This window comes from Lipophrys pholis (assembly GCF_963383615.2).
Source record: "Lipophrys pholis genome assembly, chromosome: 14".
NCBI classification, from domain to species: domain Eukaryota; kingdom Metazoa; phylum Chordata; class Actinopteri; order Blenniiformes; family Blenniidae; genus Lipophrys; species Lipophrys pholis.
Window position 1 is genome coordinate 5,621,664 of NC_137633.1, and position 27,319 is coordinate 5,648,982.

Genomic DNA, 27,319 nt, shown 5'->3' on the forward strand with positions numbered 1-27,319 from the left:
CCTCTGCATCTCTTTCAACATTTTTATCATCACTTTTGGTTTCTTTCTTCCCGGTTGACACTCAGTCGTGAGCGACTAAAACCAACAAAAACAGAATACCTGATTTGGCTGCAAGTCACCACGACATGCTGACAGTGTTTCACCCTTGTAATGTGCCAGAGGAGTGTTGTGTCATCGCGTTTGTTGAGCAACGTCCTTCAAGTATCAATAGCAGAAATTCAAGCACAAACTCTGTTTCCTGAGATCAAACCCTGGATTTCTGGGATGTTTCAGATCGTCTGGGCCGAGCTGGGTGAATGACACTGAGACGTCCTGAAACATTTATAGAGCAGAAGATAATTTCATGGTCTGCCAACACGGTGTTTGAGTATTGTTGTGGATCAAATCCTAAGTGACTATGTCCAGCTTTTCTTCATTCTCATCACTATTCATGTTATGCTTTGCTAAAACCTCTTTGCACTCCTGGATCACTGTGAGGAAACACAATATTCTTTCCTGGTAAGAATAATACATGGTATTCTAGGGCAGTGGGATCAGGTGCAGCTTGGTTTTTGCACTGGCAGCCACTTTGAGCATCAGGAAGCAACGATTAGAAGAGTTTGACCTTTTCACCAAGAACCAACTAATTAGTTTTGATTGTTCAGACGGTTATTGAGCAAATTGAGGACAGTTGTACGGACAAGAGGGTGAATCTGAGAGGTAACTACACACAAAATCCAGCACCGTCAGGGCAAAAGAAAACATGGAGTCAGGGGGATATATCAGGCAATATTCAACTATCAACCATTTGAAAATTTCTATTTCTTTTTTGTGAGGAACCTGTGGTGTCTTTGAGCCAGGCACTTCTGTCTAAGATCACATGAAGTAAGTTTCCAAGACACCCTTCTCATATTAAGGAAATCAGGAACATATTAACTTGGAAATGATGAAAAATGAGTCCATGCATTTTAACCTTAAGATTGAACTTTATTAATCAGTATTCAGGATGTCACAGTAAGCATGAAAGAATGGACTCCTCCCTTATTATTATTCTTTTTCATTTTCTCCATTTAAAGTCCAAAATAGGACTTGAACCAATCTACTGAATGTACAAAGATCAGAATGAACAATACCATTATGTCTGACAGAGGTGATAATCCTGCATTATCCCAATATGATCCATCAATTGGATCTTTGGCACACTGTCTCTAATAATAACTTGCATAAGCATCATTACTTCTCTTTAGTTTGTAAAGTTTAAGAAGCTACTACTAACTGAAGGAGCCCCATGTTCCTGTACAGGCCTGGCTGATCTTCACTTCTAATGTTCAGAAAATGTGCTTTGATTGTTGTAAAGTTCCCCAGTCGGCAGATTTGTGGGTCCGGTGGGAAGGCAAATCTTGCAAGTTTTGTTGTGACGTCACTAAAGTCCTGCCAAACAGTATCAAGCTTCGTACATGACCAGGTGCAGTGCATAATTGAGTCCTCTTCTGTACCACATCCAACACGTGTCTTGTCGCTCAGGTTTATATCTTTGGTGTGATATAGAGTTGGTGAAGAAGGTTATAATGGATTAATCTATATCTTGCATTAGTCGTGGTCGACAAACTTCCTTGACACAACTTTAACCACAGCTCATTTCTATTTTGGTTTGTTTGTGTGTTGAGTCCTACAACAAGAAAGTCACAAATATCAAACCAATGGACCAGAGAATGATCGCGACAAAATGAAATATCTCAAATCAAAACACAATAAAACATATTCATATTGAACAAGTGACATAAATGTACATAGTCCACAGTGACACCTGCTGGACTTTAACTCACAAAACACGAATCCCTCAGATAAATGTCAGTTAACAGGAATTAGCACATGTACATTAATTTATGCTATTTGAAGACACACCTTTCTCTCATGGCCCCATTTGTCAGGACAGTAACTCCAATCCTGCTGCCAGTAGGTGGCGCACCAACACCACCAAATGTACTCAGGCAGAACTGATACCCCCACTATAACACAGTCAGTATGGTAAACGGTTAAATAAATAAAATATAATAATGATAATAATTATAATAAGTAGTAGTAGTAGTACATCTTATGTAAATGTTGTTTACACTTGCACAGTTGCTGTTGATATTTGGGAATGCTGTGTGGTGGTGGATCATCAGTTAAATGACTGACAGAGTCAGTGGTTGCTGTTTTGTTCAGAGTTGCTTTCGTCAATCTGTCTCCTCTGGAGTCGTTGGTATAATAATGAATGATAACAGTTGCTTTGGTCCTGTGTACGTTTCCAACATGGTTATGCTTTTCACTGACAGCTGTCACATGATCAGACTGACTATAAAGAATAGTTATAATGTAAAGTGTAATTTTAACGATTAAACTATAAACACAACAAAATATATTACAAGTTTCACAAGAAATATATTTGGGTGACACTCGTAGCTCCTCCCAACTGAAATATGTCCACGTATAGCACTGCAGCCAGGAGCATGCACACAAATCACCATACAGACATGTCAGTATAATGCACAAACTATTCTGCAACTATTGTAGGAGCCAGATATGGTATTATTGAAAGTTGGATATTTGTTTTTACCTGTGTGTTTACATTTTGTGGCGCTGACGTCATATGCTAATATGCTGGGGCAATCAATGAGCAAACAGGTGTTGACCCCGGAAGACAATGATTAAAAATTAATAGTATCTGGTTGTACAACCTCAATATGACCACAAGAGGCCAGTAAAGATGCTGATAATACACACATATCATTATAACCCAGTCATATAAATCAACTTCAGGAAAGGCACAAACAAAAATAACACAATTATAAGTAGAGGTTGTAAATTATATTGTTTAATCTATAATTCCACTGCATTATACCACTCAATAATCTGAAGATATCTGATTATTATGCTGGTATAGATGTTTCAATGATTGTTACCTGCCGTCAACATTACTTGTAAAAGGTGTTGATATTTAAGATTACACTAATACATAAATCTTTGCTGCGATAAATGAGGAGCCCTTACATTACATACAGTCCACACAGATATTCAGCTCATACTCTTGTGTTACACTCGTAATTAACTACTCTTTAATCTTCTCAGAAAAACAGGAGTGAACACAACTTTGACCTGTGACACAGAATCACACTTCAGTGTTTTTTTTAACAGCCTTTTCAAACACTTTCTGAGCATCAGCAGCAATCAGGTCGAGCAAATAATTCAGAATTTTGTATGTGGCATAACCAGAGAGGCACATTGCTATTGGGATCCCAATTAAAAGGAAGAATCTGGAAACTTCCTCTGCAGCCATTGATGCTGCTACCATTCCAAGTGGGGTCAACAGCTTCTTAATCAGGTCAGGGGTGATTTTTGTTGCTCCCAGTTGTGAAGTCATGACAGAAACCAGGTCAGAGTATGGTACACCTGAGGAGGCAGCAAGCCTCTTCAGTGACTTCTCGTCAAGCCCAAACCCGACCACATATTGCCCGACAACGCCCGCCACCAAGGCCAGATCAACAGCAGTAGAAAGTCCAGGGATCGGTACGGCTGCTACAGCTGAAGACACGGCAGCATGATACTTGATTTGTGCTTGGTAAGCATCTTTCTTCTTCTTGATTATCTCCATGCTGATATTGGGCATAGCATAGAGAAATGCATTCCTCTTGTGTTGAGGAAGTTCTCTCTCTAATGTCTCCTGTAACAAGTGGAAATCAAAGAGGTGGAGGTCAAAGCTGGACACCAGGAAGACCTGTGGCGCCTCAATGCCTTGATCACGAAGACCTGCAGGTGTCAAAGAAACAGAAAATTATTTTGTTAGAAAGAATTGAAGAGAAAAAACCCACAAAGAGACAAAGTAATCTACAGTTATATACAGGAAATACTGAGAACGGAAAGTAGTGAAATGTGTATTTAAATGTGCATTATAAAAAAAAAAAAAAGACGAACTGATGGTTAAAAGTGTTGTGGAATTTAGTGAGACAGAATCAACAAACAAATCATTCGAGTGTTTCTATTAGCCTCTATTCAAACTCTTGGCTTGTTGGAACAGGACAGGTACAACAAGTTTGGGCGTGATGTGATGTTGTCAATTATTCATTTACCTCAGGATGTTTTTAGTGCTTCAGGAATAAGTAGAAAAAACTAAACAAAAATACTTCTGTATTCATCCAGAATGGGAGGAGGATAATTCTTTATTTCATATGAAATATGAGTGTGGCTTTGATAAGAAAAAAAACTGATTATGTGTACAATGTGTACAACAAACTGTCACAAAGCATTTCAACACTCAATAAGGAAAAATACTTTCTGTTTCAGTCCACATCCTGATTCACTCGGGTGTAAAACTGAGTTTTTGTTTCTCAAACAGACAAAACTCCTCTTTATGTTTAACTCACTAAATGAGTGAGTGAGAAGCAACTAAAAAAATCCTCTCGTGAGAAATGAACAATACACTCTCCTTAGTTTTTTATAGAAAAAGTACTTACCTTTCATGCAGTCTTCTCTGATGTCTTGGAGAGTCTTCTCTCTGTCGAAATTTCTCTTCTGTTTTCTTTCCTCGTTGTATACATCACTGTCGATCTTTGAACGGAGAAAGTAGAACTTTTTCCCCATCTTGTTGATCTCCAGAGCGAGTTTCACGTCATTTTCTTTGAAGCGAGAGGCTGAGATGATGATGAAGAAGTCAAACTTCTCAAATCCAACCAGCTCCAAGTACTCAGCAGCTGGGAAGTTGGTTGTGCCAACACCAGGGAGATCCCATAATGTGACGTTGGGGTGGCTGGGATGAGGATACGCTTTAACCTCTTTGGTGGTTTCAACAACTCCAGTTGGGGCGGCTCCTTCATCGCCGTCTTCAATGCCTCTGAAAGCATTAATAAAGCTGGATTTTCCAGAGCCAGATTCTCCAGTGATGGCAATGTTTAGTGGAGTGTTCTTCTGCTTATCAAAATATGCATTGATCAGTGCAACTCCTTCTGCAGGACTTTTCTTCATTGCTTCTTGAATTTCCTTGAGTTCGTCACCCGTAATCACGTCGTATTGATTATCCATGGCTGTCCTAGAAGCTGAGAAACATAGAAATAACCATCATTTTCAAGTTAAACAAAGAAAGATACAGAGTTTTGATTCAAAAAATCTGACAAAGTGAAGTCCTGAACCTCGATAGATTCATGACAAACATGACTGCAGGCTGATGTAACTCAATTATGTCTTCATCCATTGTAACAAAAGTGTAAAAGTTTTCAATTGTCTGAACGGACAATGAGTTTCTCAGATTTTCTTATTCAAAAGAATTAAAAAAAATATGTAATTGATGTATACATCACATTTTCAGGTAGGCCGACCCTCAAACATAAAAGTCATCGGAAACATAGTGGTGGTGGCTGCACTTCTTTCAAACAATCTACAAATATTATTTGCCTTATTTAATGTTTGAAATTCAAGGCCATTTTACTCAATGTGGTCTCCTTTGCCACTGCGATATGAAGTTCTGCACCTCTATGGGCAGTATAAGATCATCTGAAGGCAATAAATCATTTGATAATGAGAAATGAACAATGCAAATTTGTAAATACCCATATTTGTTTTTAAAAGAAAACAAAACTTTGAATGATAACTTTAAGTTTTGGAACAGCAAATACAGGGTGTATGTAAATCATTCAGAGCGTACTGAAAGCAGTACAACGCGTAGTACTTCTTTTATTTTTACAGAAACTAGTCAAACAAAACTGTTTATTTTGAGAGAGAGAGAGAGAGAGAGAGAGAGAGAGAGAGAGAGAAAATCTGTTCAATACATTCAAAATGAGACTCAATATTACTCACTTGGATTTCCTCCACAGAGCAGAAGCTGGAGCAGAAGCAGCGTCCTGAATGACCGTTGATACAGTAAGATCGGGACCTGGAGGACAATCTGTTTTATAATAGTTTGGAAGGAAGGAAGGAGGGAAGCTGTTCTGTATCAACCAGACAATGAAGAGCCTTTTAGTTTCACTTTGAGAATCTGGCTTTACACCCCAGTTACACCCAGTCAGCTGAGGCAGGGCCCCGCCTGTCACCATGGAAAGAACCAAACATATAATAAACAATAAGCTATAAGCCTTGTTTTCGTGGATGTAACTATTCAGTACAACCAGTACAAGGTATGTCAATGAAAGGGAAAACCTAAAAATTCTATAAAGGGACTCCAAGTCTGAGTAAAATATTTTCAGGCTTCATATATCTTGTATTTTAGTTTCTCCAAGGGTACAAAAGATAGTACCTCCCTTAACCCTCCAAAAATCCTCAAATTTTGCTCTCACCTTTTGTCCTCGAGGTCAATTTGACCCCAAGCACGTTCGCCTCAAGGAAATTATTCACATAAAATTGTTGACCAAGTTTTCTTGTTGGGCAATTTGTTTATTTGTTGAATACATAAATAATCCCTTGAAAATGAGTGAGTTGACCTGTCCTCTAGCATTTGGAGTGCACATTCATGATTCTCAAACCATACGGATTGTAAACAGGGGTAAACGTTGCACCCCCTTGACCCAAAACTCCCTTTTTGCAGAACGTTTGCCATCTTGTGGCTGTTTATTCTGTCTCCCTGAGGCTTTTCATTAGGAAATTCTCCTGACACTCAGTAAGGAAAAACTTTGTAGATTACAAAACACTCAACATTCTTTCAAAGACAGGGCTATTTGCAGAGCGTTTGCTATTCGGGCCCCTCGGCTCTGGAATTTCCTGCCAGAGGATCTCAGACAGGCAAACTCAGTATCCTGGTTTAAGTCTAAACTTAAAACACATTTTTATCGCTTGGCTTTTATAAACTGATATTCTCTTGTTTTTAGTATTTATTTCTTCTCTCTATTTTTGTCTGCTTTGTATTTCATTGTTTCAAATGTTATTGTGGTTTTAATGTAAAAGCACTTTGTAACTGAGTTTTAAAAAGTGCTATACAAGAAGTTATGATTATTATTAGTACGAGTATTATTATTAGTATTAGTAACATCTGAAGGCAATCAATCATTCAATAATGAGAAATGAACATTGCAAATTTCTAGATACCCATATTTGTTTTTAAAAGAATCAAAAACTTTGAATGATAACTTTAAGTTTTGGAACAGCAAATACAGGATGTCTGTAAAATATTCAGAACGTGCTGAAAGCAGTAAGACGTGTAGTACTTCTTTTATTTTTACAGGAATTAGCAAAAGAAAACAGTTTATGTTCTGCAAATTTTCAAAGAAGAGAAGACAATGACAATCAAAGCAATGATGAACTCGTGAAATCCTTCATCTTCTCAGGCCTGTTTAGGAATGTTGCTGACGTCAATTGTGATACATTCATATTCGTTTGTGGATTGGACAAATGGTTTGAGAGAGAGAGAGAGAGAGAGAGAGAGAGAGAGAGAGAAGATCTGTTCAATACATTCAAAATGAGACTCAATATTACTCACTTGGATTTCCTCCACAGAGCAGAAGCTGGAGCAGAAGCAGCGTCCTGAATGACCGTTGATACAGTAAGATCGGGACCTGGAGGACAATCTGTTTTATAATAGTTTGGAAGGAAGGAAGGAGGGAAGCTGTTCTGTATCAACCAGACAATGAAGAGCCTTTTAGTTTCACTTTGAGAATCTGGCTTTACACCCCAGTTACACCCAGTCAGCTGAGGCAGGGCCCCGCCTGTCACCATGGAAAGAACCAAACATATAATAAACAATAAGCTATAAGCCTTGTTTTCGTGGATGTAACTATTCAGTACAACCAGTACAAGGTATGTCAATGAAAGGGAAAACCTTCTACAAATTCTATAAAGGGACTCCAAGTCTGAGTAAAATATTTTCAGGCTTCATATATCTTGTATCTTAGTTTCTCCAAGGGTACAAAAGATAGTACCTCCCTTAACCCTCCAATTATCCTCAAATGTTGCTCTCACCTTTTGTCCTCGAGGTCAATTTGACCCCAAGCACGTTCGCCTCAAGGAAATTATTCACATAAAATTGTTGACCAAGTTTTCTTGTTGGGCAATTTGTTTATTTGTTGAATTCATAAATAATCCCTTGAAAATGAGTGAGTTGACCTGTCCTCTAGCATTTGGAGTGCACATTCATGATTCTCAAACCATACGGATTGTAAACAGGGGTAAACGTTGCACCCCCTTGACCCAAAACTCCCTTTTTGCAGAACGTTTGCCATCTTGTGGCTGTTTATTCTGTCTCCCTGAGGCTTTTCATTAGGAAATTCTCCTGACACTCAGTAAGGAAAAACTTTGTAGATTACAAAACACTCAACATTCTTTCAAAGACAGGGCTATTTGCAGAGCGTTTGCTATTCGGGCCCCTCGGCTCTGGAATTTCCTGCCAGAGGATCTCAGACAGGCAAACTCAGTATCCTGGTTTAAGTCTAAACTTAAAACACATTTTTATCGCTTGGCTTTTATAAACTGATATTCTCTTGTCTTTAGTATTTATTTCTTCTCTCTATTTTTGTCTGCTTTGTATTTCATTGTTTCAAATGTTATTGTGGTTTTAATGTAAAAGCACTTTGTAACTGAGTTTTAAAAAGTGCTATACAAGAAGTTATGATTATTATTAGTACGAGTATTATTATTAGTATTAGTAACATCTGAAGGCAATCAATCATTCAATAATGAGAAATGAACATTGCAAATTTCTAGATACCCATATTTGTTTTTAAAAGAATCAAAAACTTTGAATGATAACTTTAAGTTTTGGAACAGCAAATACAGGATGTCTGTAAAATATTCAGAACGTGCTGAAAGCAGTAAGACGCGTAGTACTTCTTTTATTTTTACAGGAATTAGCAAAAGAAAACAGTTTATGTTCTGCAAATTTTCAAAGAAGAGAAGACAATGACAATCAAAGCAATGATGAACTCGTGAAATCCTTCGTCTTCTCAGGCCTGTTTAGGAATGTTGCTGACGTCAATTGTGATACATTCATATTCGTTTGTGGATTGGACAAATGGTTTGAGAGAGAGAGAGAGAGAGAGAGAGAGAGAGAGAGAGAAGATCTGTTCAATACATTCAAAATGAGACTCAATATTACTCACTTGGATTTCCTCCACAGAGCAGAAGCTGGAGCAGAAGCAGCGTCCTGAATGACCGTTGATACAGTAAGATCGGGACCTGGAGGACAATCTGTTTTATAATAGTTTGGAAGGAAGGAAGGAGGGAAGCTGTTCTGTATCAACCAGACAATGAAGAGCCTTTTAGTTTCACTTTGAGAATCTGGCTTTACACCCCAGTTACACCCAGTCAGCTGAGGCAGGGCCCCGCCTGTCACCATGGAAAGAACCAAACATATAATAAACAATAAGCTATAAGCCTTGTTTTCGTGGATGTAACTATTCAGTACAACCAGTACAAGGTATGTCAATGAAAGGGAAAACCTTCTACAAATTCTATAAAGGGACTCCAAGTCTGAATAAAATATTTTCAGGCTTCATATATCTTGTATCTTAGTTTCTCCAAGGGTACAAAAGATAGTACCTCCCTTAACCCTCCAAAAATCCTCAAATTTTGCTCTCACCTTTTATCGTCGAGGTCAATTTGACCCCAAGCACATTCGCCTCAAGGAAATTATTCACATAAAATTGTTGACCAAGTTTTCTTGTTGGGCAATTTGTTTATTTGTTGAATACATAAATAATGAGAGAGAGAGAGAGAGAGAGAGAGAGAGAGAGAGAGAGAGAGAGAGAGAGAGAGAGAGAGAGAGAGAGAGAGAGACCATCCCCACACCCCAGACCAAGAAGAGAAGGCTTCTTCTGCTTATCTTCTTGAATTTCCTTGAGTTCCTCACTCATAATCACGTCCTATTGATCTTCCATGACTGTCCTAGAAGCTGAGAAAAACTTGAATAATCATCATTTTCTGGTTAAACAAAGAAGGATTTACAGTTTTGATTTGAACAATTTAACAAAGTGAAGTCCTGAACCTCGATAGATTCATGACAAACATGACTGCAGGCTGATGTAACTCAGTTATGTCCTCATGCACTGTAACAAAAATTTAAAAGCTGTCTATCATTTGAAAAATGAAAAATGGACATTTAATTCCTCAGATTTTATTATTTTTTTCAAAAATGTACCTCTCTCGCTCACTCACACATGAACACAGATACACAAACACAGATCTTGAAATTCAACTTCATTAGTATAGATCATTCTGTTTTTGAGAGAAATCTTTTCCATTAAATAAAAATGAGACCGATCATAACTCACTCGGATTCCCTCAGCAGAGCAGAAACTGGAGCAGAAACACCGTCCTGTGTGTGTGTGTGTGTGTGTGTGTGTGTGTGTGTGTGTGTGTGTGTGTGTGTGTGTGTGTGTGTGTGTGTGTGTGTGTGTGTGTGTGTGTGTTACTGGAATCTGTCCTTTCCTTATCTGGAAATCATGTGTGTGGCAGGATGTTCATGTTGGGTGGAGTTTGAACTTGAATCAGCAATGCAGCTGTTTCTTCCTGTTTCTATGCCAATATTGAAATTCATTATCAAACCCAGATGGAAGAAAGTAATGTTTATTTGATATTAGAAAATACCTGCAATAATGCGTTTAGTCAAAATACTACAGTCGTGTATTAAGGATGATGTAAGTGTTGGTCGAGGGTCGGATAATAGTTCCATCTGGACCCAGTCCTCATTTACAGACGTGGCTTCAGCAGCGGCCTCTTTCTTGTGGCGCTTTCCTTTAGACATTTTGTTGTTCAGTCATGAAAAGGTGATACTGTCAGAACGATATCCTGGTGTTGTCCACTTGTCAGAGGCAAGAACGGTCTGTCTGAAGTTAACTTATAAAAGTACACTGCTCAAAAAAATAGAGAGAACACTAAAATAACACATCCTAGATCTCAATTAATGAAACATTGCAGTTGAAAGTCTTAATTCAATACATAGTAGAGTGCATTGAGAACAAGATAACATAACAATGATCAATGTAAATTCAAATTATTATCCCATGAACGTCTGGATTAGGAATCAAACTCAAAATAAAAGTAGAGAATCACATTGCAGGCTGATCCAGCGTCAGGTAAAATTCCTACAGACAAGTCAAAATGAGGCTCAGTAGTGTGTGTGGCCTCCCCACATCGCCTGGGCTTCTGATGAGGCGGCGGATGTTCTCCTTGGATCAAAGCATCAGTCAACTCCTGGACAGTCTGTGGTCAACGTGTGGTTGGTGGATGGAACCAGACATGATGTCCAGATGTGCTCAGTTAGATTCAGGTCTGGGGAGCGGGCAGGCCAGTCCAGAGCATCAATACCTTCCTCATGGAAGAACTGTTGACACACTTCAGTCACATGAGGCCTGGCATTGTCCTGCATCAGAAGGAACCAAGGGCCCACTGCACCGGCATCTGGTCTCACAGTGGGTCTGAGGATCTTATCCCGGTACCTAATGGCAGTCAGGGTACCTCTGGCTAGCACATGGAGGGCTGTGGGGCATCCAAAGAAATGCCTCCCCACACCATTACTGACCCACCGCCAATCCGCTCATGCTGGAGGATGTTGCTGCAGCAGAACGTTCTCCTCATAGCACCCTGGTGAAGTCTGTTTCTGACAGTTTGAGCAGAAACATCACATTAGTGACCTGCTGGAGGTCATCTTGCAGGGCTGCTCCTGTTTCCTTTTGCTCAAAGGAGGAGGTAGCTGTCCTGCTGCTGGCTTGTTGCCCTCCTACGCCCTCCTCCATGTCTCCTGGTGTACTGTCCTGTCTCTTGGTATCTCCTCCATGCTCTGGACACTGTGCTGGGAGACACAGCAAACCTTCTTGCCACAGCTCACATTGATGTGCCGTCTTGGATGAGCTGCACAACCTGAACAACTTGTGTTGGTTGGAGACTCGCCTCATGCTGCCTCTAGGACTGAGAACACTGACAAAATTCAAAAGTGACCAAAGTGTGTGATACGTGGAGTTACATTGTGTTGTTTAGTTGTTCCCTTTATTTTTTTGAGCAGAGTATGATTCTCGAAAATTGTTCACTCCAGTCAGGAGTTCTGCACAATCATGTCCTCACACACCGCTGCTCCAACTTCTCCAACTTTGATTGTTTTCATTTCTCATTCAAATATGGGGAAGAGACCAAAATGTGCACTGTGGGAGGTCTGGTGCTGGCTCAGCCACGCCCTGGTTGTACAATCCTTCCCAAACCGTGCTGGCATGCCATGCAATGAGAGCGTGCTGCTGCTTCCTCTGCATCTCTTTCTACATTTTTATCATCACTTTTGGTTTCTTTCTTCCCGGTTGACACTCAGTCGTGAGCGACTAAAACCAACAAAAACAGAATACCTGATTTGGCTGCAAGTCACCACGACATGCTGACAGTGTTTCACCCTTGTAATGTGCCAGAGGAGTGTTGTGTCATCGTGTTTGTTGAGCAACGTCCTTCAAGTATCAATAGCAGAAATTCAAGCACAAACTCTGTTTCCTGAGATCAAACCCTGGATTTCTGGGATGTTTCAGATCGTCTGGGCCGAGCTGGGTGAATGACACTGAGACGTCCTGTAACATTTATAGAGCAGAAGATAATTTCATGGTCTGCCAACACGGTGTTTGAGTATTGTTGTGGATCAAATCCTAAGTGACTATGTCCAGCTTTTCTTCATTCTCATCACTATTCATGTTATGCTTTGCTAAAACCTCTTTGCACTCCTGGATCACTGTGAGGAAACACAATATTCTTTCCTGGTAAGAATAATACATGGTATTCTAGGGCAGTGGGATCAGGTGCAGCTTGGTTTTTGCACTGGCAGCCACTTTGAGCATCAGGAAGCAACGATTAGAAGAGTTTGACCTTTTCACCAAGAACCAACTAATTAGTTTTGATTGTTCAGACGGTTATTGAGCAAATTGAGGACAGTTGTACGGACAAGAGGGTGAATCTGAGAGGTAACTACACACAAAATCCAGCACCGTCAGGGCAAAAGAAAACATGGAGTCAGGGGGATATATCAGGCAATATTCAACTATCAACCATTTGAAAATTTCTATTTCTTTTTTGTGAGGAACCTGTGGTGTCTTTGAGCCAGGCACTTCTGTCTAAGATCACATGAAGTAAGTTTCCAAGACACCCTTCTCATATTAAGGAAATCAGGAACATATTAACTTGGAAATGATGAAAAATGAGTCCATGCATTTTAACCTTAAGATTGAACTTTATTAATCAGTATTCAGGATGTCACAGTAAGCATGAAAGAATGGACTCCTCCCTTATTATTATTCTTTTTCATTTTCTCCATTTAAAGTCCAAAATAGGACTTGAACCAATCTACTGAATGTACAAAGATCAGAATGAACAATACCATTATGTCTGACAGAGGTGATAATCCTGCATTATCCCAATATGATCCATCAATTGGATCTTTGGCACACTGTCTCTAATAATAACTTGCATAAGCATCATTACTTCTCTTTAGTTTGTAAAGTTTAAGAAGCTACTACTAACTGAAGGAGCCCCATGTTCCTGTACAGGCCTGGCTGATCTTCACTTCTAATGTTCAGAAAATGTGCTTTGATTGTTGTAAAGTTCCCCAGTCGGCAGATTTGTGGGTCCGGTGGGAAGGCAAATCTTGCAAGTTTTGTTGTGACGTCACTAAAGTCCTGCTAAACAGTATCAAGCTTCGTACATGACCAGGTGCAGTGCATAATTGAGTCCTCTTCTGTACCACATCCAACACGTGTCTTGTCGCTCAGGTTTATATCTTTGGTGTGATATAGAGTTGGTGAAGAAGGTTATAATGGATTAATCTATATCTTGCATTAGTCGTGGTCGACAAACTTCCTTGACACAACTTTAACCACAGCTCATTTCTATTTTGGTTTGTTTGTGTGTTGAGTCCTACAACAAGAAAGTCACAAATATCAAACCAATGGACCAGAGAATGATCGCGACAAAATGAAATATCTCAAATCAAAACACAATAAAACATATTCATATTGAACAAGTGACATAAATGTACATAGTCAACAGTGACACCTGCTGGACTTTAACTCACAAAACACAAATCCCTCAGATAAATGTCAGTTAACAGGAATTAGCACATGTACATTAATTTATGCTATTTGAAGACACACCTTTCTCTCATGGCCCCATTTGTCAGGACAGTAACTCCAATCCTGCTGCCAGTAGGTGGCGCACCAACACCACCAAATGTACTCAGGCAGAACTGATACCCCCACTATAACACAGTCAGTATGGTAAACGGTTAAATAAATAAAATATAATAATGATAATAATTATAATAAGTAGTAGTAGTAGTAGTAGTACATCTTATGTAAATTTTGTTTACACTTGCACAGTTGCTGTTGATATTTGGGAATGCTGTGTGGTGGTGGATCATCAGTTAAATGACTGACAGAGTCAGTGGTTGCTGTTTTGTTCAGTGTTGCTTTCGTCAATCTGTCTCCTCTGGAGTCGTTGGTATAATAATGAATGATAACAGTTGCTTTGGTCCTGTGTACGTTTCCAACATGGTTATGCTTTTCACTGACAGCTGTCACATGATCAGACTGACTATAAAGAATAGTTATAATGTAAAGTGTAATTTTAACGATTAAACTATAAACACAACAAAATATATTACAAGTTTCACAAGAAATATATTTGGGTGACACTCGTAGCTCCTCCCAACTGAAATATGTCCACGTATAGCACTGCAGCCAGGAGCATGCACACAAATCACCATACAGACATGTCAATATAATGCACAAACTATTCTGCAACTATTGTAGGAGCCAGATATGGTATTATTGAAAGTTGGGTATTTGTTTGTACCTGTGTGTTTACATTTTGTGGCGCTGACGTCATATGCTAATATGCTGGGGCAATCAATGAGCAAACAGGTGTTGACCCCGGAAGGGTAGCACAGGTTTTTGACCGCTTTGGCAGAGTTTGTGAGGCAATGCTCGTGTTTTGTTTTCTGATGATTTTCATCTAATATCCTTTTGCACTGAAATTAAGACTTTTGTATCGTACCGGATCTGTGGACTCAGTTTTCTAAATAGGATATATGGGAAAATTCAAATTCCACCCAGGTCACTGAAAACCTCATTAATTGCAGCCATTTTAGTATTTTCACAAAATCAATCAATCAATCAATCAATCACCAGCACATCATTGCTGATAGTAGTGACTTTACAGCAACCACATTATTCTTATTAATCATTTTGTAATATAGCTTCTTTGTCCATATTTTCTACCAATATGAAATTGTCTGTAACTGGTGGCCCTAAAGTAACCATATCGCTATCAGGTGCTCCTTGTGATTTACCTGTCCAGGACCCTTTGGCAGCTTTATTAGACCCCACAAAAAAATATGAATGACGCCATTGCAGAAGCTTGAATTAAGTAGCTTTATTATTATATAGTAAAATGTAAGTTCTGGTTACAAATGATTATTAATGTAATAAGACCCATCGCAAAAGACGTGACCACAAAATAAGTACTCTTGAAAATACTTCATTCTATTTTGGGGTAAAAAGCCTTGCTGAAAGCTAAAGTATTCATTACCAAGTGAGAGAAATCATCAAAGTCTAAATGATTAATGTTGTAGATCCTCAATGTGTCCACATGAAAGCAACAAACATCATCAGGCCTCAGAAAACAACTCATCGTCTCTTGAACCAAACTAATAACATAAACAACAACAAAACAGAAATATACTTTTGTTACACGACTGCTTACAAATTTCCACTGGATACTGAAAACAAAGAAAAACAATGATTAAAAATTAATAGTATCTGGTTGTACAACCTCAATATGACCACAAGAGGCCAGTAAAGATGCTGATAATACACACATATCATTATAACCCAGTCATATAAATCAACTTCAGGAAAGGCTCAAACAAAAATAACACAATTATAAGTAGAGGTTGTAAATTATATTGTTTAATCTATAATTCCACTGCATTATACCACTCAATAATCTGAAGATATCTGATTATTATGCTGGTATAGATGTTTCAATGATTGTTACCTGCCGTCAACATTACTTGTAAAAGGTGTTGATATTTAAGATTACACTAATACATAAATCTTTGCTGCGATAAATGAGGAGCCCTTACATTACATACAGTCCACACAGATATTCAGCTCATACTCTTGTGTTACACTCGTAATTAACTACTCTTTAATCTTCTCAGAAAAACAGGAGTGAACACAACTTTGACCTGTGACACAGAATCACACTTCAGTGTTTTTTTTAACAGCCTTTTCAAACACTTTCTGAGCATCAGCAGCAATCAGGTCGAGCAAATAATTCAGAATTTTGTAAGTGGTATAACCAGAGAGGCACATTGCTATTGGGATCCCAATAAAAAGGAAGACTCTGGAAACGTCCTCTGCAGCTATTAATACTGCTACCGTTGCAAGTGGGGTCAACAGCTTCTTAATGAGGTCAGGGGTGATTTTTGTTGCTCCCAGTTGTGAAGTAATGACAGAAACCAGGTCAGAGTATGGTACACCTGAGGAGGCAGCAAGCCTCTTCAGTGAATTCACATCAAGCCTAAACCCGAAGACATATTTTGTGACAAGACATGCCACCAAGGTCAGATCAACAGCAGTAGAAAGTCCAGGGATCGGTACGGCTGCTACAGCTGAAGATAGAAGCACATAATACTTGATTTGTGCTTGGTAAGCATCTTTCTTCTTCTTGATTATCTCCATGCTGATATTGGGCATTGCATAGAGAAATGCATTACTCTTGTGTCGAGGAAGTTCTCTCTCTAATGTCTCCTGTAACAAGTGGAAATCAAAGAGGTCGGACTTAATGTTGGACACCAGGAAGACCTGTGGAGCCTCAAAGCCTTGATCACGAAGACCTGCAGGTGTCAAAGAAACAGACAATCATATTGTTAGAAAGATTTGAAGAGAAAAAAGACTGAAACTAAAATTTAAAATGCATTTATTCTCAGTTATGTTGCTTTTTAATTGTATTTGTCTGGTAATGTCTGCCTTGAAGTTGCACCATCATCATCTCTACCACTTCATCCAACCCAGGGTTGTGCAGGGCTGAGACCTATTTACAATAGGCAATGGCAGGGTACACTCTGGACGGATTCTCTGGTGAAACATGAACACAATACTCTCTACTTAGTAATTTAAAAAGAGTACTTACCTTTAATGCAGTCTTCTCTGATGACTTCGAGAGTCTTCTTTCTGTTGAAATTGCTCTTCTGACTTCTTCTTGCCTTGGATAAATCAATGTCGATCTGCGAACGGAGAAAGTAGAACTTTTTCCCCATCCTGTTGATCTCCAGAGCGAGTTTCACGTCGTTTTCTTTGAAGCGAGAGGCTGAGATGATGATGAAGAAGTCAAACTTCTCAAATCCAACCAGCTCCAAGTACTTAGCAGCTGGGAAGTTGGTTGTGCCAACACCAGGGAGATCCCATAATGTGACGTTGGGGTGGCTGGGATGAGGATACCCTTTAACCTCTTTGGTGGTTTCAACAACTCCAGTTGGGGCGGCTCTTTCATCGCCGTCTTCAATGCCTCTGAAAGCATTAATAAAGCTGGATTTTCCAGAGCCAGATTCTCCAGTGATGGCAATGTTTAGTGGAGTGTTCTTCTGCTTATCAAAATATGCATTGATCAGTGCAACTCCTTCTGCAGGACTTTTCTTTATTGCTTCTTGAATTTCCTTGAGTTCGTCACCCGTAATCACGTCGTATTGATTATCCATGGCTGTCCTAGAAGCTGAGAAACATAGAAATAACCATCATTTTCAAGTTAAACAAAGAAAGATACAGAGTTTTGATTCAAACAATCTGACAAAGTGAAGTCCTGAACCTCGATAGATTCATGACAAACATGACTGCAGGCTGATGTAACTCAATTATGTCTTCATCCATTGTAACAAAAGTGTAAAAGTTTTCAATTGTCTGAACGGACAATGAGTTTCTCAGATTTTCTTATTCAAAAGAATTAAAAAAAATATGTAATTGATGTATACATCACATTTTCAGGTAGGCCGACCCTCAAACATAAAAGTCATCGGAAACATAGTGGTGGTGGCTGCACTTCTTTCAAACAATCTACAAATATTATTTGCCTTATTTAATGTTTGAAATTCAAGGCCATTTTACTCAATGTGGTCTCCTTTGCCACTGCGATATGAAGTTCTGCACCTCTATGGGCAGTATAAGATCATCTGAAGGCAATAAATCATTTGATAATGAGAAATGAACAATGCAAATTTGTAAATACCCATATTTGTTTTTAAAAGAAAACAAAACTTTGAATGATAACTTTAAGTTTTGGAACAGCAAATACAGGGTGTATGTAAATCATTCAGAGCGTACTGAAAGCAGTACAACGCGTAGTACTTCTTTTATTTTTACAGAAACTAGTCAAACAAAACTGTTTATTTTGAGAGAGAGAGAGAGAGAGAGAGAGAGAAAATCTGTTCAATACATTCAAAATGAGACTCAATATTACTCACTTGGATTTCCTCCACAGAGCAGAAGCTGGAGCAGAAGCAGCGTCCTGAATGACCGTTGATACAGTAAGATCGGGACCTGGAGGACAATCTGTTTTATAATAGTTTGGAAGGAAGGAAGGAGGGAAGCTGTTCTGTATCAACCAGACAATGAAGAGCCTTTTAGTTTCACTTTGAGAATCTGGCTTTACACCCCAGTTACACCCAGTCAGCTGAGGCAGGGCCCCGCCTGTCACCATGGAAAGAACCAAACATATAATAAACAATAAGCTATAAGCCTTGTTTTCGTGGATGTAACTATTCAGTACAACCAGTACAAGGTATGTCAATGAAAGGGAAAACCTAAAAATTCTATAAAGGGACTCCAAGTCTGAGTAAAATATTTTCAGGCTTCATATATCTTGTATTTTAGTTTCTCCAAGGGTACAAAAGATAGTACCTCCCTTAACCCTCCAATTATCCTCAAATGTTGCTCTCACCTTTTGTCCTCGAGGTCAATTTGACCCCAAGCACGTTCGCCTCAAGGAAATTATTCACATAAAATTGTTGACCAAGTTTTCTTGTTAGGCAATTTGTTTATTTGTTGAATACATAAATAATCCCTTGAAAATGAGTGAGTTGACCTGTCCTCTAGCATTTGGAGTGCACATTCATGATTCTCAAACCATACGGATTGTAAACAGGGGTAAACGTTGCACCCCCTTGACCCAAAACTCCCTTTTTGCAGAACGTTTGCCATCTTGTGGCTGTTTATTCTGTCTCCCTGAGGCTTTTCATTAGGAAATTCTCCTGACACTCAGTAAGGAAAAACTTTGTAGATTACAAAACACTCAACATTCTTTCAAAGACAGGGCTATTTGCAGAGCGTTTGCTATTCGGGCCCCTCGGCTCTGGAATTTCCTGCCAGAGGATCTCAGACAGGCAAACTCAGTATCCTGGTTTAAGTCTAAACTTAAAACACATTTTTATCGCTTGGCTTTTATAAACTGATATTCTCTTGTCTTTAGTATTTATTTCTTCTCTCTATTTTTGTCTGCTTTGTATTTCATTGTTTCAAATGTTATTGTGGTTTTAATGTAAAAGCACTTTGTAACTGAGTTTTAAAAAGTGCTATACAAGAAGTTATGATTATTATTAGTACGAGTATTATTATTAGTATTAGTAACATCTGAAGGCAATCAATCATTCAATAATGAGAAATGAACATTGCAAATTTCTAGATACCCATATTTGTTTTTAAAAGAATCAAAAACTTTGAATGATAACTTTAAGTTTTGGAACAGCAAATACAGGATGTCTGTAAAATATTCAGAACGTGCTGAAAGCAGTAAGACGCGTAGTACTTCTTTTATTTTTACAGGAATTAGCAAAAGAAAACAGTTTATGTTCTGCAAATTTTCAAAGAAGAGAAGACAATGACAATCAAAGCAATGATGAACTCGTGAAATCCTTCGTCTTCTCAGGCCTGTTTAGGAATGTTGCTGACGTCAATTGTGATACATTCATATTCGTTTGTGGATTGGACAAATGGTTTGAGAGAGAGAGAGAGAGAGAGAGAGAGAGAGAGAGAGAGAGAGAGAGAGAGAGAGAGAGAGAGAGAGAGAGAGAGAGAGAGAGAGAGAGAGAGAGAGAGAGAGAGAGAGAGAGAGAGAGAGAGAGAGAGAGAGAGAGAGAGAGAGAGAGAGAAGAGAGAGAGAGGAGGAGAGAGAGAGAGAGAGAGGAGAGAGAGAAATCTGTTCAATACATTCAAAATGAGACTCAATATTACTCACTTGGATTTCCTCCACAGAGCAGAAGCTGGAGCAGAAGCAGCGTCCTGAATGACCGTTGATACAGTAAGATCGGGACCTGGAGGACAATCTGTTTTATAATAGTTTGGAAGGAAGGAAGGAGGGAAGCTGTTCTGTATCAACCAGACAATGAAGAGCCTTTTTCTTCTGCCATCAGCTAAGTGTTTCTTAACTTAACTTAGACAGCGAGCTTAACACAAAAGAAATGGCCCCAGAAACGACAGGACTCAGGGTGTCTTTCATGTCCGTAGACCATCTCTTAAATTTGTAAAACTGTAAAACAGATACAAAAATACATCAGTATTTCAATATACGTACAAAACTCAAATAAAAGAGTGTATAACTTATTATACATGTCACATATCACAACACACATAACATGTTTCAAAATTGCTTAGCTTAAACTTAGCATAGCAAACGATTTATGTGGACATCAAGTAAATAAACATTTACAACAAGTGATAAAGCACTGCAAAACATTAAAAGTAGTTGGTAACTTACAGATTATGTCTTGCCAAGGTAACTCAGGAAAAAGTGCACAGAGGAGCGATTTACATGTGAACTCCTTCAGTGCTGCTCTCAAAATGGTGTCCTTAGCCTGCTGCTTACAGGTGGAGGCCAATAGGTGGCAGTAACACAAACAAAGTAAATACCATAGAAGTTAGAAAAAACTGAATTATTACTAACCAGTGACTTCTTATGAGCATACAGAGGATTACACATCCATTCCAAATAAATCAACTTAAAAACTTAATATATATAAATGTGCCGACATCTGAGGGACAGAACACTCCCCGTCTGACATCTAGATGTCACCCATAACTAATGGCAAAGAAACACTTATTTCCTCTAAACATTGTCCTTAGACACCAACAGAACAACTTCACTTATTGGTCGGAGATAACATCTGTGTTCACCCTTACGGAAAACCGTAACCTCAACTTTTCGAACATGACCATCAGCGCTGGGAAATGTTTTTGATATCAGTCCAAGTGGCCAGTTATTCCTGTGTTCAAGGGATTCCTTCAGCAGAACTACATCTCCTGTTTGCAAGTTGGGTGTAACTGCTTTCCACTTGCGGCGGTGCTGAAGCCCTGTGATGTATTCCTTTTGCCAACGGCTCCAGAAGGTATTGGCTAAGTGCTGTACACGCCTCCACTGCGCCCTAAATAAGTCACGGTTTTCAAACTGACCTGGTGGTACTGGAGGAGTGCCAACTTTTTGCGTGAGTAACATTGCAGGGGTAAGAATGGCTGGGTTTTCCGGATCTGTGGAAACTGTTGTGAGTGGTCGTGCATTTACTATTGCCGTCACTTCAGCCAATAACGTCACAAGTGTTTCATGTGTGAGTTTTCCATTTTTATCTTTCAGCAGCATAGCGTCCAGGATCTTGCGTGTGACCCCTATCATCCGTTCCCATGAGCCTGCCATATGAGATGCGTGAGGCGGATTAAAGTGCCACCTACAGCCAGTGTCTTTGAGAAAGTTGTTGATTTTGTTGTCGTGACAACCTTGTTTGTTAATTTGTAGTTCTTTGCAGGCGCTTACAAAGTTTGTTCCACAATCTGATCTGAGGAGTTTAGCGGCACCCCTGATAGCAAAAAAGCGACGCAGTGCATTTATGAACGATGATGTGTCCATCGATTCAATAACTTCAATGTGTATGGCACGTGTACTCATACAAGTGAATATGACCGCCCACCTTTTTGCATCTGCTTGACCTCCACGTGTTTTTCTGACTGAGACGGGCCCTGGACCAAATACATCAAGGCCTACATGTGTGAAAGGAGGGTCTGTGGACAACCTATCCTCTGGTAGGTCAGCCATGATCTGCTCTTGTTGTTTCCCTCTGAGTCTGCGACACGTAACACATTTGAATATTACGCTGCTTATTGTTCTTTTGCCCCCTACAACCCAAAAACCCCCTGCTCTAACTGCCCCTTCCGTGAAATGCCTGCCTTGATGGTGCACCTTTTCATGAAAATGCCTTATTATGAGCTGGGCCAGGTGGTGTTTACCAGGGATGAGAATGGGGTTTGTTTCATCTGACTGTAACTGTGCTCTTTTTAGGCGCCCACCGACTCTCAGGATGCCATTAATGTCCATGAATGGGTTCAGTCCGCTGAGTGGGCTTGAGTTTTTTAGAGGAGCTCTCTGTTCTATTTGCTTTATTTCTTCTCTGTAAAGCTCTCTTTGGACAGTGCGAAGGACTGTGATTTTTGCTTGGTCAAGTTGGTTTTCATTTAAATGCTCACTGCATTTGTGCCAGCCATAACATGTGTTTTCAGGACTGTTTTTGAATGACTGGGCTGTGTGTTTTAATTTAGCAACGGCTCCAAGTAACACATTCCAACTTGAAAACCTTTCAAATCTTGCACTACCAAGCGTGGCTTTTGACATAGTAGTGGCACAGGTAGTAACCTCAGGACGCAGTTCACTATCAGTCTCTGGGTGTACAAGTTCAAATGTCTGTGTCTCCGTTTCACTCTGCTTTGAATCGGTGAGGAAATCAGGTCCGCTGAGCCATGTAGAGTTAGAGAGCTGCTCAGCGGGTAGCGAGCGTGTGGCATGATCAGCTGGATTTAGATGAGTGGGCACGTAATCCCACTGGTCAAGTTGGGTGAAACGTCTGATGCGCTCTACTCTATTGTGGACATACACGTAAAATCGTCTCTTTTTGTTTGAAATGTAACCAAGCACTACTTTTGAGTCTGTGAAAAAGCTCACCCGATCAACTGTGATGTCTAGTTCCTCCAAAACTAGTTCTGCGACCTCGACAGCCAGCACCGCTCCACAGAGTTCAAGCCTTGGTATGGTGATGTCCGGTTTAGGAGCGAGTCGTGCTTTGCCGAGAAGAAAGCCCACTTCACTGTGTCCTTCTGCATCTGTGAGTTTGAGATACGCGACGGCGCCTACGGCTTTAATGGAGGCATCACAGAAGGTGATGATCTCTTTCCTTTTCGCTGCAGACAGTGGTATTGAGGTGTACATTCTGGGGATTTCAAGCTGTTTTAGGTGCTTGAGAGAGTCTTTCCACTGCTGCCACTGCTCTAACTTGTCTTTAGGCAGTTCACTGTCCCATTCGCTAATGTTAGTGGAAATGTCTCTGAGTATGGTTCGGCCTTCTACAATGACCGGGACAGCAAAACCGAGGGGGTCGTACACACTATTAATTACGGAAAGTACTCCCCTTTTGGTGAATGGTTTTTCATTTACGGTTACCTGAAACTTGAACAGGTCTGTAGCAAGGTCCCAACCCAAGCCCAGGCTGCGCTGCATGGGAGGGGCTGTCTGACCAAGCTCGAGGCCCTGTGTGTCTGCTGCGAGGTCCTCAGCTGGGAAGGCACTGGTAATAGCGGGACAGTTGGATGAGATTTTGTGCAGGCGGATGTTACACTGTGCTAGCATTTTCTGAGCTCTACGAAGTACGTCCACTGCTTCATCTGCTGAAGGGAACGATTTTAGTCCATCATCAACATAATAGTGACGTTCAATGAACTCCCTTGCTTCACTGCCAAATTCCGCTTCCCCTTCCATGGCTGTTTTCTTAAGCCCATAGATAGCGACTGATGGAGATGGGCAGTTTCCAAAAACATGTACCCGCATCCTGAACTCCATTACTTCTCCATCCAAATTATGGTTTCTGAACCACAGAAAGCGTAGATAGTCGCGATGGTCCTCTCTGACCAAAAAGTTGTAAAACATTTGCTCTACATCTGCCATGACTGCATATGGATCAGACCGGAAGCGTAGCAGAACTCCCACAAGACTGTTGTTGAGATCTGGCCCTTTTAGCAGCACATCATTAAGAGAGACATTGTCACATTGAGCGCTTGAGTCAAAGACCACCCTAATCTTGCCTGGCTTTTGGGGGTGATAAACACCAAAACTAGGGAGATACCAGCATTCTTGGTCGGGTGAGAGAGGAGGGGCTGGTTCAGCATGGCCTTTGCTAAAGATTTTCTCCATAAAGTCAACATAATGCTCTCTCATTTCAGGTTTCTTTTTCAGTGTTTTGCGGAGTGACATTAAACGAGTGAAAGCTTGTTCCCTGTTGTTGGGCAGACGCTGTCTGGGGGAGCGAAATGGGAGTGGGGCTACCCAGTTATTTGCCTCATCTTTGATTAGTTCTTTTTGCATAATATCCAAGAATAAAGAATCTTCCTCAGAAAGTGCTACTTTATCATCATCTGTTGTTTGTTGGAATAGCTGTGCGCCCAGTTCATTTTGGGGGATGTGAAGAGTGGGACACGTTTCTGTGTATTTCTCTCTGATATGGATTGTGCTCGTACAAGGAGTGAAAAGGCTGGGACGACCATTGCTTAGAATATTGGTCTTGAAAGAGTTCACACTGGGTCTATGAGCACCTGATAGGCAGACATCTCCCACGACTACCCACCCCAGGTCGAGGTGTTGGGCATAAGGTGCATTGTTGGGGCCGTTTACCTGACTGCGGACCTTGTGGGCTTGAATGATATCCCTCCCGAGGAGGAGAAGAATGTCTGCTTTTGGGTCCAGTGGAGGGATCTGCGATGCAATCTGCTGAAGATGAGGATGAGCAGCTGCTGCCTCAGGAGTGGGAATCTCGTTTCTGTTATCAGGAATCTGATCACATTCCACTAGTGTGGGCAGCAGCATGGTTACTTTTCCATTCACACTCTCAATAACAAAGTCATTAGCTCTGCGCCCCCCTGTGTCCGATATTCCAGCACATGTTCTCATAGTGTATGGGAGAATATTGCCTTCCACGTTAAACATATCAAAGAAGGCCGATCTTGCTAGAGATGAATTGCTTTGATCATCTAACATAGCGTACATTCTCCTTTTCTTTTCTGGGGAAGTGCGGGGGTACACATTGACAAGGCATATCTTGGCACATGATTTACCTTGTAGGCCTGGACCACATATTTCTGTGCAGCTAGCTGTAGTGACAGGGCTTGGAGGGCCAGGCTCCCCGCCGTGGCTCTGTGACAGAGGGTCAGAGTCTTTAAGAGCCCACGGCGGTGGACCCGCGTGCATGGCGGACACATGCGAGTCACTATTGCACTCTGAGCACTGTATGACGGCTTTACAGTCTTTAGCTCTGTGACTCGTGGATGAACAACATTTATAACATATGAAGTGTTCTTTAAGCAGACCTTTTCTTTCATCCAATGTTTTCATTCTAAACCCTCTGCATCTAACAAGTGCGTGTGGCTTATGGTGGACGGGACATTGCTTGTCTGGGTTGAGAGTGGTTGTTTTAATGTTGCTGCTCGCTTGACTTATCTCAGTTTTATTCACCGCCACAGGAACTCTGTTTGTTTGTCTGATTTGTCTAAATTGAGTTTTGTCTATGTTTGGAGTTACTATGTTAGAACTGTGTAACATGAAACTAGGATCTGTTTTCATTTCGGCATGGTCATTCACAAACTGTACAAAGTATGAGAATGGAGGATAGAATGCACCATGGTCTCTTTTGTATTTTGTCCCGTGTTTTACCCATGACTCTTGTAAGCTGTATGGGAGCTTCTCAACTATTGGATTTATCCCTCTTGGAGTGTCAAGAAAACTAAGGCCTGGCAGATAACCTTCATTTTGTGCATACTCTAACTCGAGCAAAAGATCTGCGAGCTCCTGCAATAGGTGAGTGTCTTTATGGGATATTTTTGGAAAAGTCTGTAAACGTTGGAACATTGATGCTTCGATTACCTCTGGAGAGCCGTAACTCTTATCTAGACGTTGCCATAGGCGCTGCAGACCAGCCTCCGGGTTGTTCACGTGTACCGCCCTGATCCTCAGAGCGTGTTGAAGTGACTCCCCGCCGAGCCACTTGGTGAGTAGGTCGAGCTCTTCGCTGGCTTTGAAGTTGAGCCCTTGAGTAGCGTTGTGAAACATGGACTTCCAGGATACGTAGGACTCTGGCCTGTTGTCGAAAACCGTGATCCCCGTTGTCAGCAGGTCGCGGCGTGCTAAGTAGGCTGCGAGGTCTGATAGTTCTGTTTGTGGGCGAGGTGAAGGTCTGGTTTCATTACTTTCTTCTTTTTTTACAAGTCCTTTGTCATCATTGAAATGAGTGTTAACAAAGTCTTGTGCACGTCTAATGGAAGGAGGTGTCTTTACAGGAATGCCGGTGTCAGCGAGGTTTACAGCACTGTGTACAGCCTCATCAGCTGCCGCCTCCAGGACCTGAGCCGCTGCGAGCGCTGCTTCAGCCTCACCCTCGACCTTCAGAGCATTTAGTGTTGCCTCAATGCGTGCCTTCTCGACCTCCATGTCTATTTGGCGTTTGGCGTACTGGGCTCTGGTGCGGGCCGCTTCTGCGTCTGCTCGTGCTTTTGCTGCAGCTTGACTGGTGATTGAACGGCGTGAGCTGCGTGAACTGCGTGACAGGCTCTCCGACCTGGTTTCCTGGGAGAAGGGTGGAGAGTCTCTCGATTCTGACATCTTGGGAAGCAGAGTATCTTGACGTGTAGATAATCTTTTTACTCTTCTGCCATCAGCTAAGTGTTTCTTAACTTAACTTAGACAGCGAGCTTAACACAAAAGAAATGGCCCCAGAAACGACAGGACTCAGGGTGTCTTTCATGTCCGTAGACCATCTCTTAAATTTGTAAAACTGTAAAACAGATACAAAAATACATCAGTATTTCAATATACGTACAAAACTCAAATAAAAGAGTGTATAACTTATTATACATGTCACATATCACAACACACATAACATGTTTCAAAATTGCTTAGCTTAAACTTAGCATAGCAAACGATTTATGTGGACATCAAGTAAATAAACATTTACAACAAGTGATAAAGCACTGCAAAACATTAAAAGTAGTTGGTAACTTACAGATTATGTCTTGCCAAGGTAACTCAGGAAAAAGTGCACAGAGGAGCGATTTACATGTGAACTCCTTCAGTGCTGCTCTCAAAATGGTGTCCTTAGCCTGCTGCTTACAGGTGGAGGCCAATAGGTGGCAGTAACACAAACAAAGTAAATACCATAGAAGTTAGAAAAAACTGAATTATTACTAACCAGTGACTTCTTATGAGCATACAGAGGATTACACATCCATTCCAAATAAATCAACTTAAAAACTTAATATATATAAATGTGCCGACATCTGAGGGACAGAAC

At 40.4% G+C, this 27,319-nt stretch overlaps 2 protein-coding genes across 5 annotated transcripts; both read right to left on the reverse strand.

Moving 5' to 3' along the window:
• Nucleotides 1-950: 950 nt before the first annotated feature.
• On the reverse strand, nucleotides 951-9,196 carry LOC308119502 (interferon-gamma-inducible GTPase 10-like). Of its 4 annotated transcripts, none has more exons than XM_080479540.1 (5): nucleotides 9,036-9,196; nucleotides 7,421-7,496; nucleotides 5,809-5,896; nucleotides 4,473-5,051; nucleotides 951-3,768 (listed from the first exon to the last, which is right to left on the reverse strand). In XM_080479540.1, exons 4-5 carry the CDS (start codon nucleotides 5,035-5,037, stop codon nucleotides 3,131-3,133), a joined length of 1,203 nt encoding a protein of 400 aa, XP_080335666.1. In that variant the 5' UTR covers nucleotides 5,038-5,051; nucleotides 5,809-5,896; nucleotides 7,421-7,496; nucleotides 9,036-9,196; the 3' UTR covers nucleotides 951-3,130. The 4 variants fall into 4 exon arrangements, with proteins under 4 accessions (XP_080335666.1, XP_080335667.1, XP_080335665.1 ...); XM_080479541.1 differs by having other exon boundaries at nucleotides 5,809-5,884; nucleotides 7,421-7,508; nucleotides 9,036-9,186; XM_080479539.1 differs by having other exon boundaries at nucleotides 7,421-7,508; nucleotides 9,036-9,178.
• A 6,119-nt stretch (nucleotides 9,197-15,315) lies between these two features.
• LOC308119968 (interferon-inducible GTPase 5-like) lies at nucleotides 15,316-18,571 on the reverse strand. The gene is made up of 3 exons (XM_080480298.1): nucleotides 18,419-18,571; nucleotides 17,095-17,673; nucleotides 15,316-16,798 (listed from the first exon to the last, which is right to left on the reverse strand). Exons 2-3 carry the CDS (start codon nucleotides 17,657-17,659, stop codon nucleotides 16,161-16,163), a joined length of 1,203 nt encoding a protein of 400 aa, XP_080336424.1. The 5' UTR covers nucleotides 17,660-17,673; nucleotides 18,419-18,571; the 3' UTR covers nucleotides 15,316-16,160.
• Between the last annotated feature and the right edge of the window lie 8,748 nt (nucleotides 18,572-27,319).

Excerpts from the sequence above, each read along its gene's own strand:
- LOC308119968 (XM_080480298.1), bottom strand. The coding sequence starts at position 17,659 with ATGGATAATCAATACGACGTGATTACGGGTGACGAACTCAAGGAAATT. Across the intron at positions 16,799-17,094 it reads CAGAGAAGACTGCATTAAAG|GTCTTCGTGATCAAGGCTTT; the intron begins GTAAGTACTCTT and ends TGACACCTGCAG.
- LOC308119502 (XM_080479540.1), bottom strand. The coding sequence starts at position 5,037 with ATGGATAATCAATACGACGTGATTACGGGTGACGAACTCAAGGAAATT. Across the intron at positions 3,769-4,472 it reads CAGAGAAGACTGCATGAAAG|GTCTTCGTGATCAAGGCATT; the intron begins GTAAGTACTTTT and ends TGACACCTGCAG.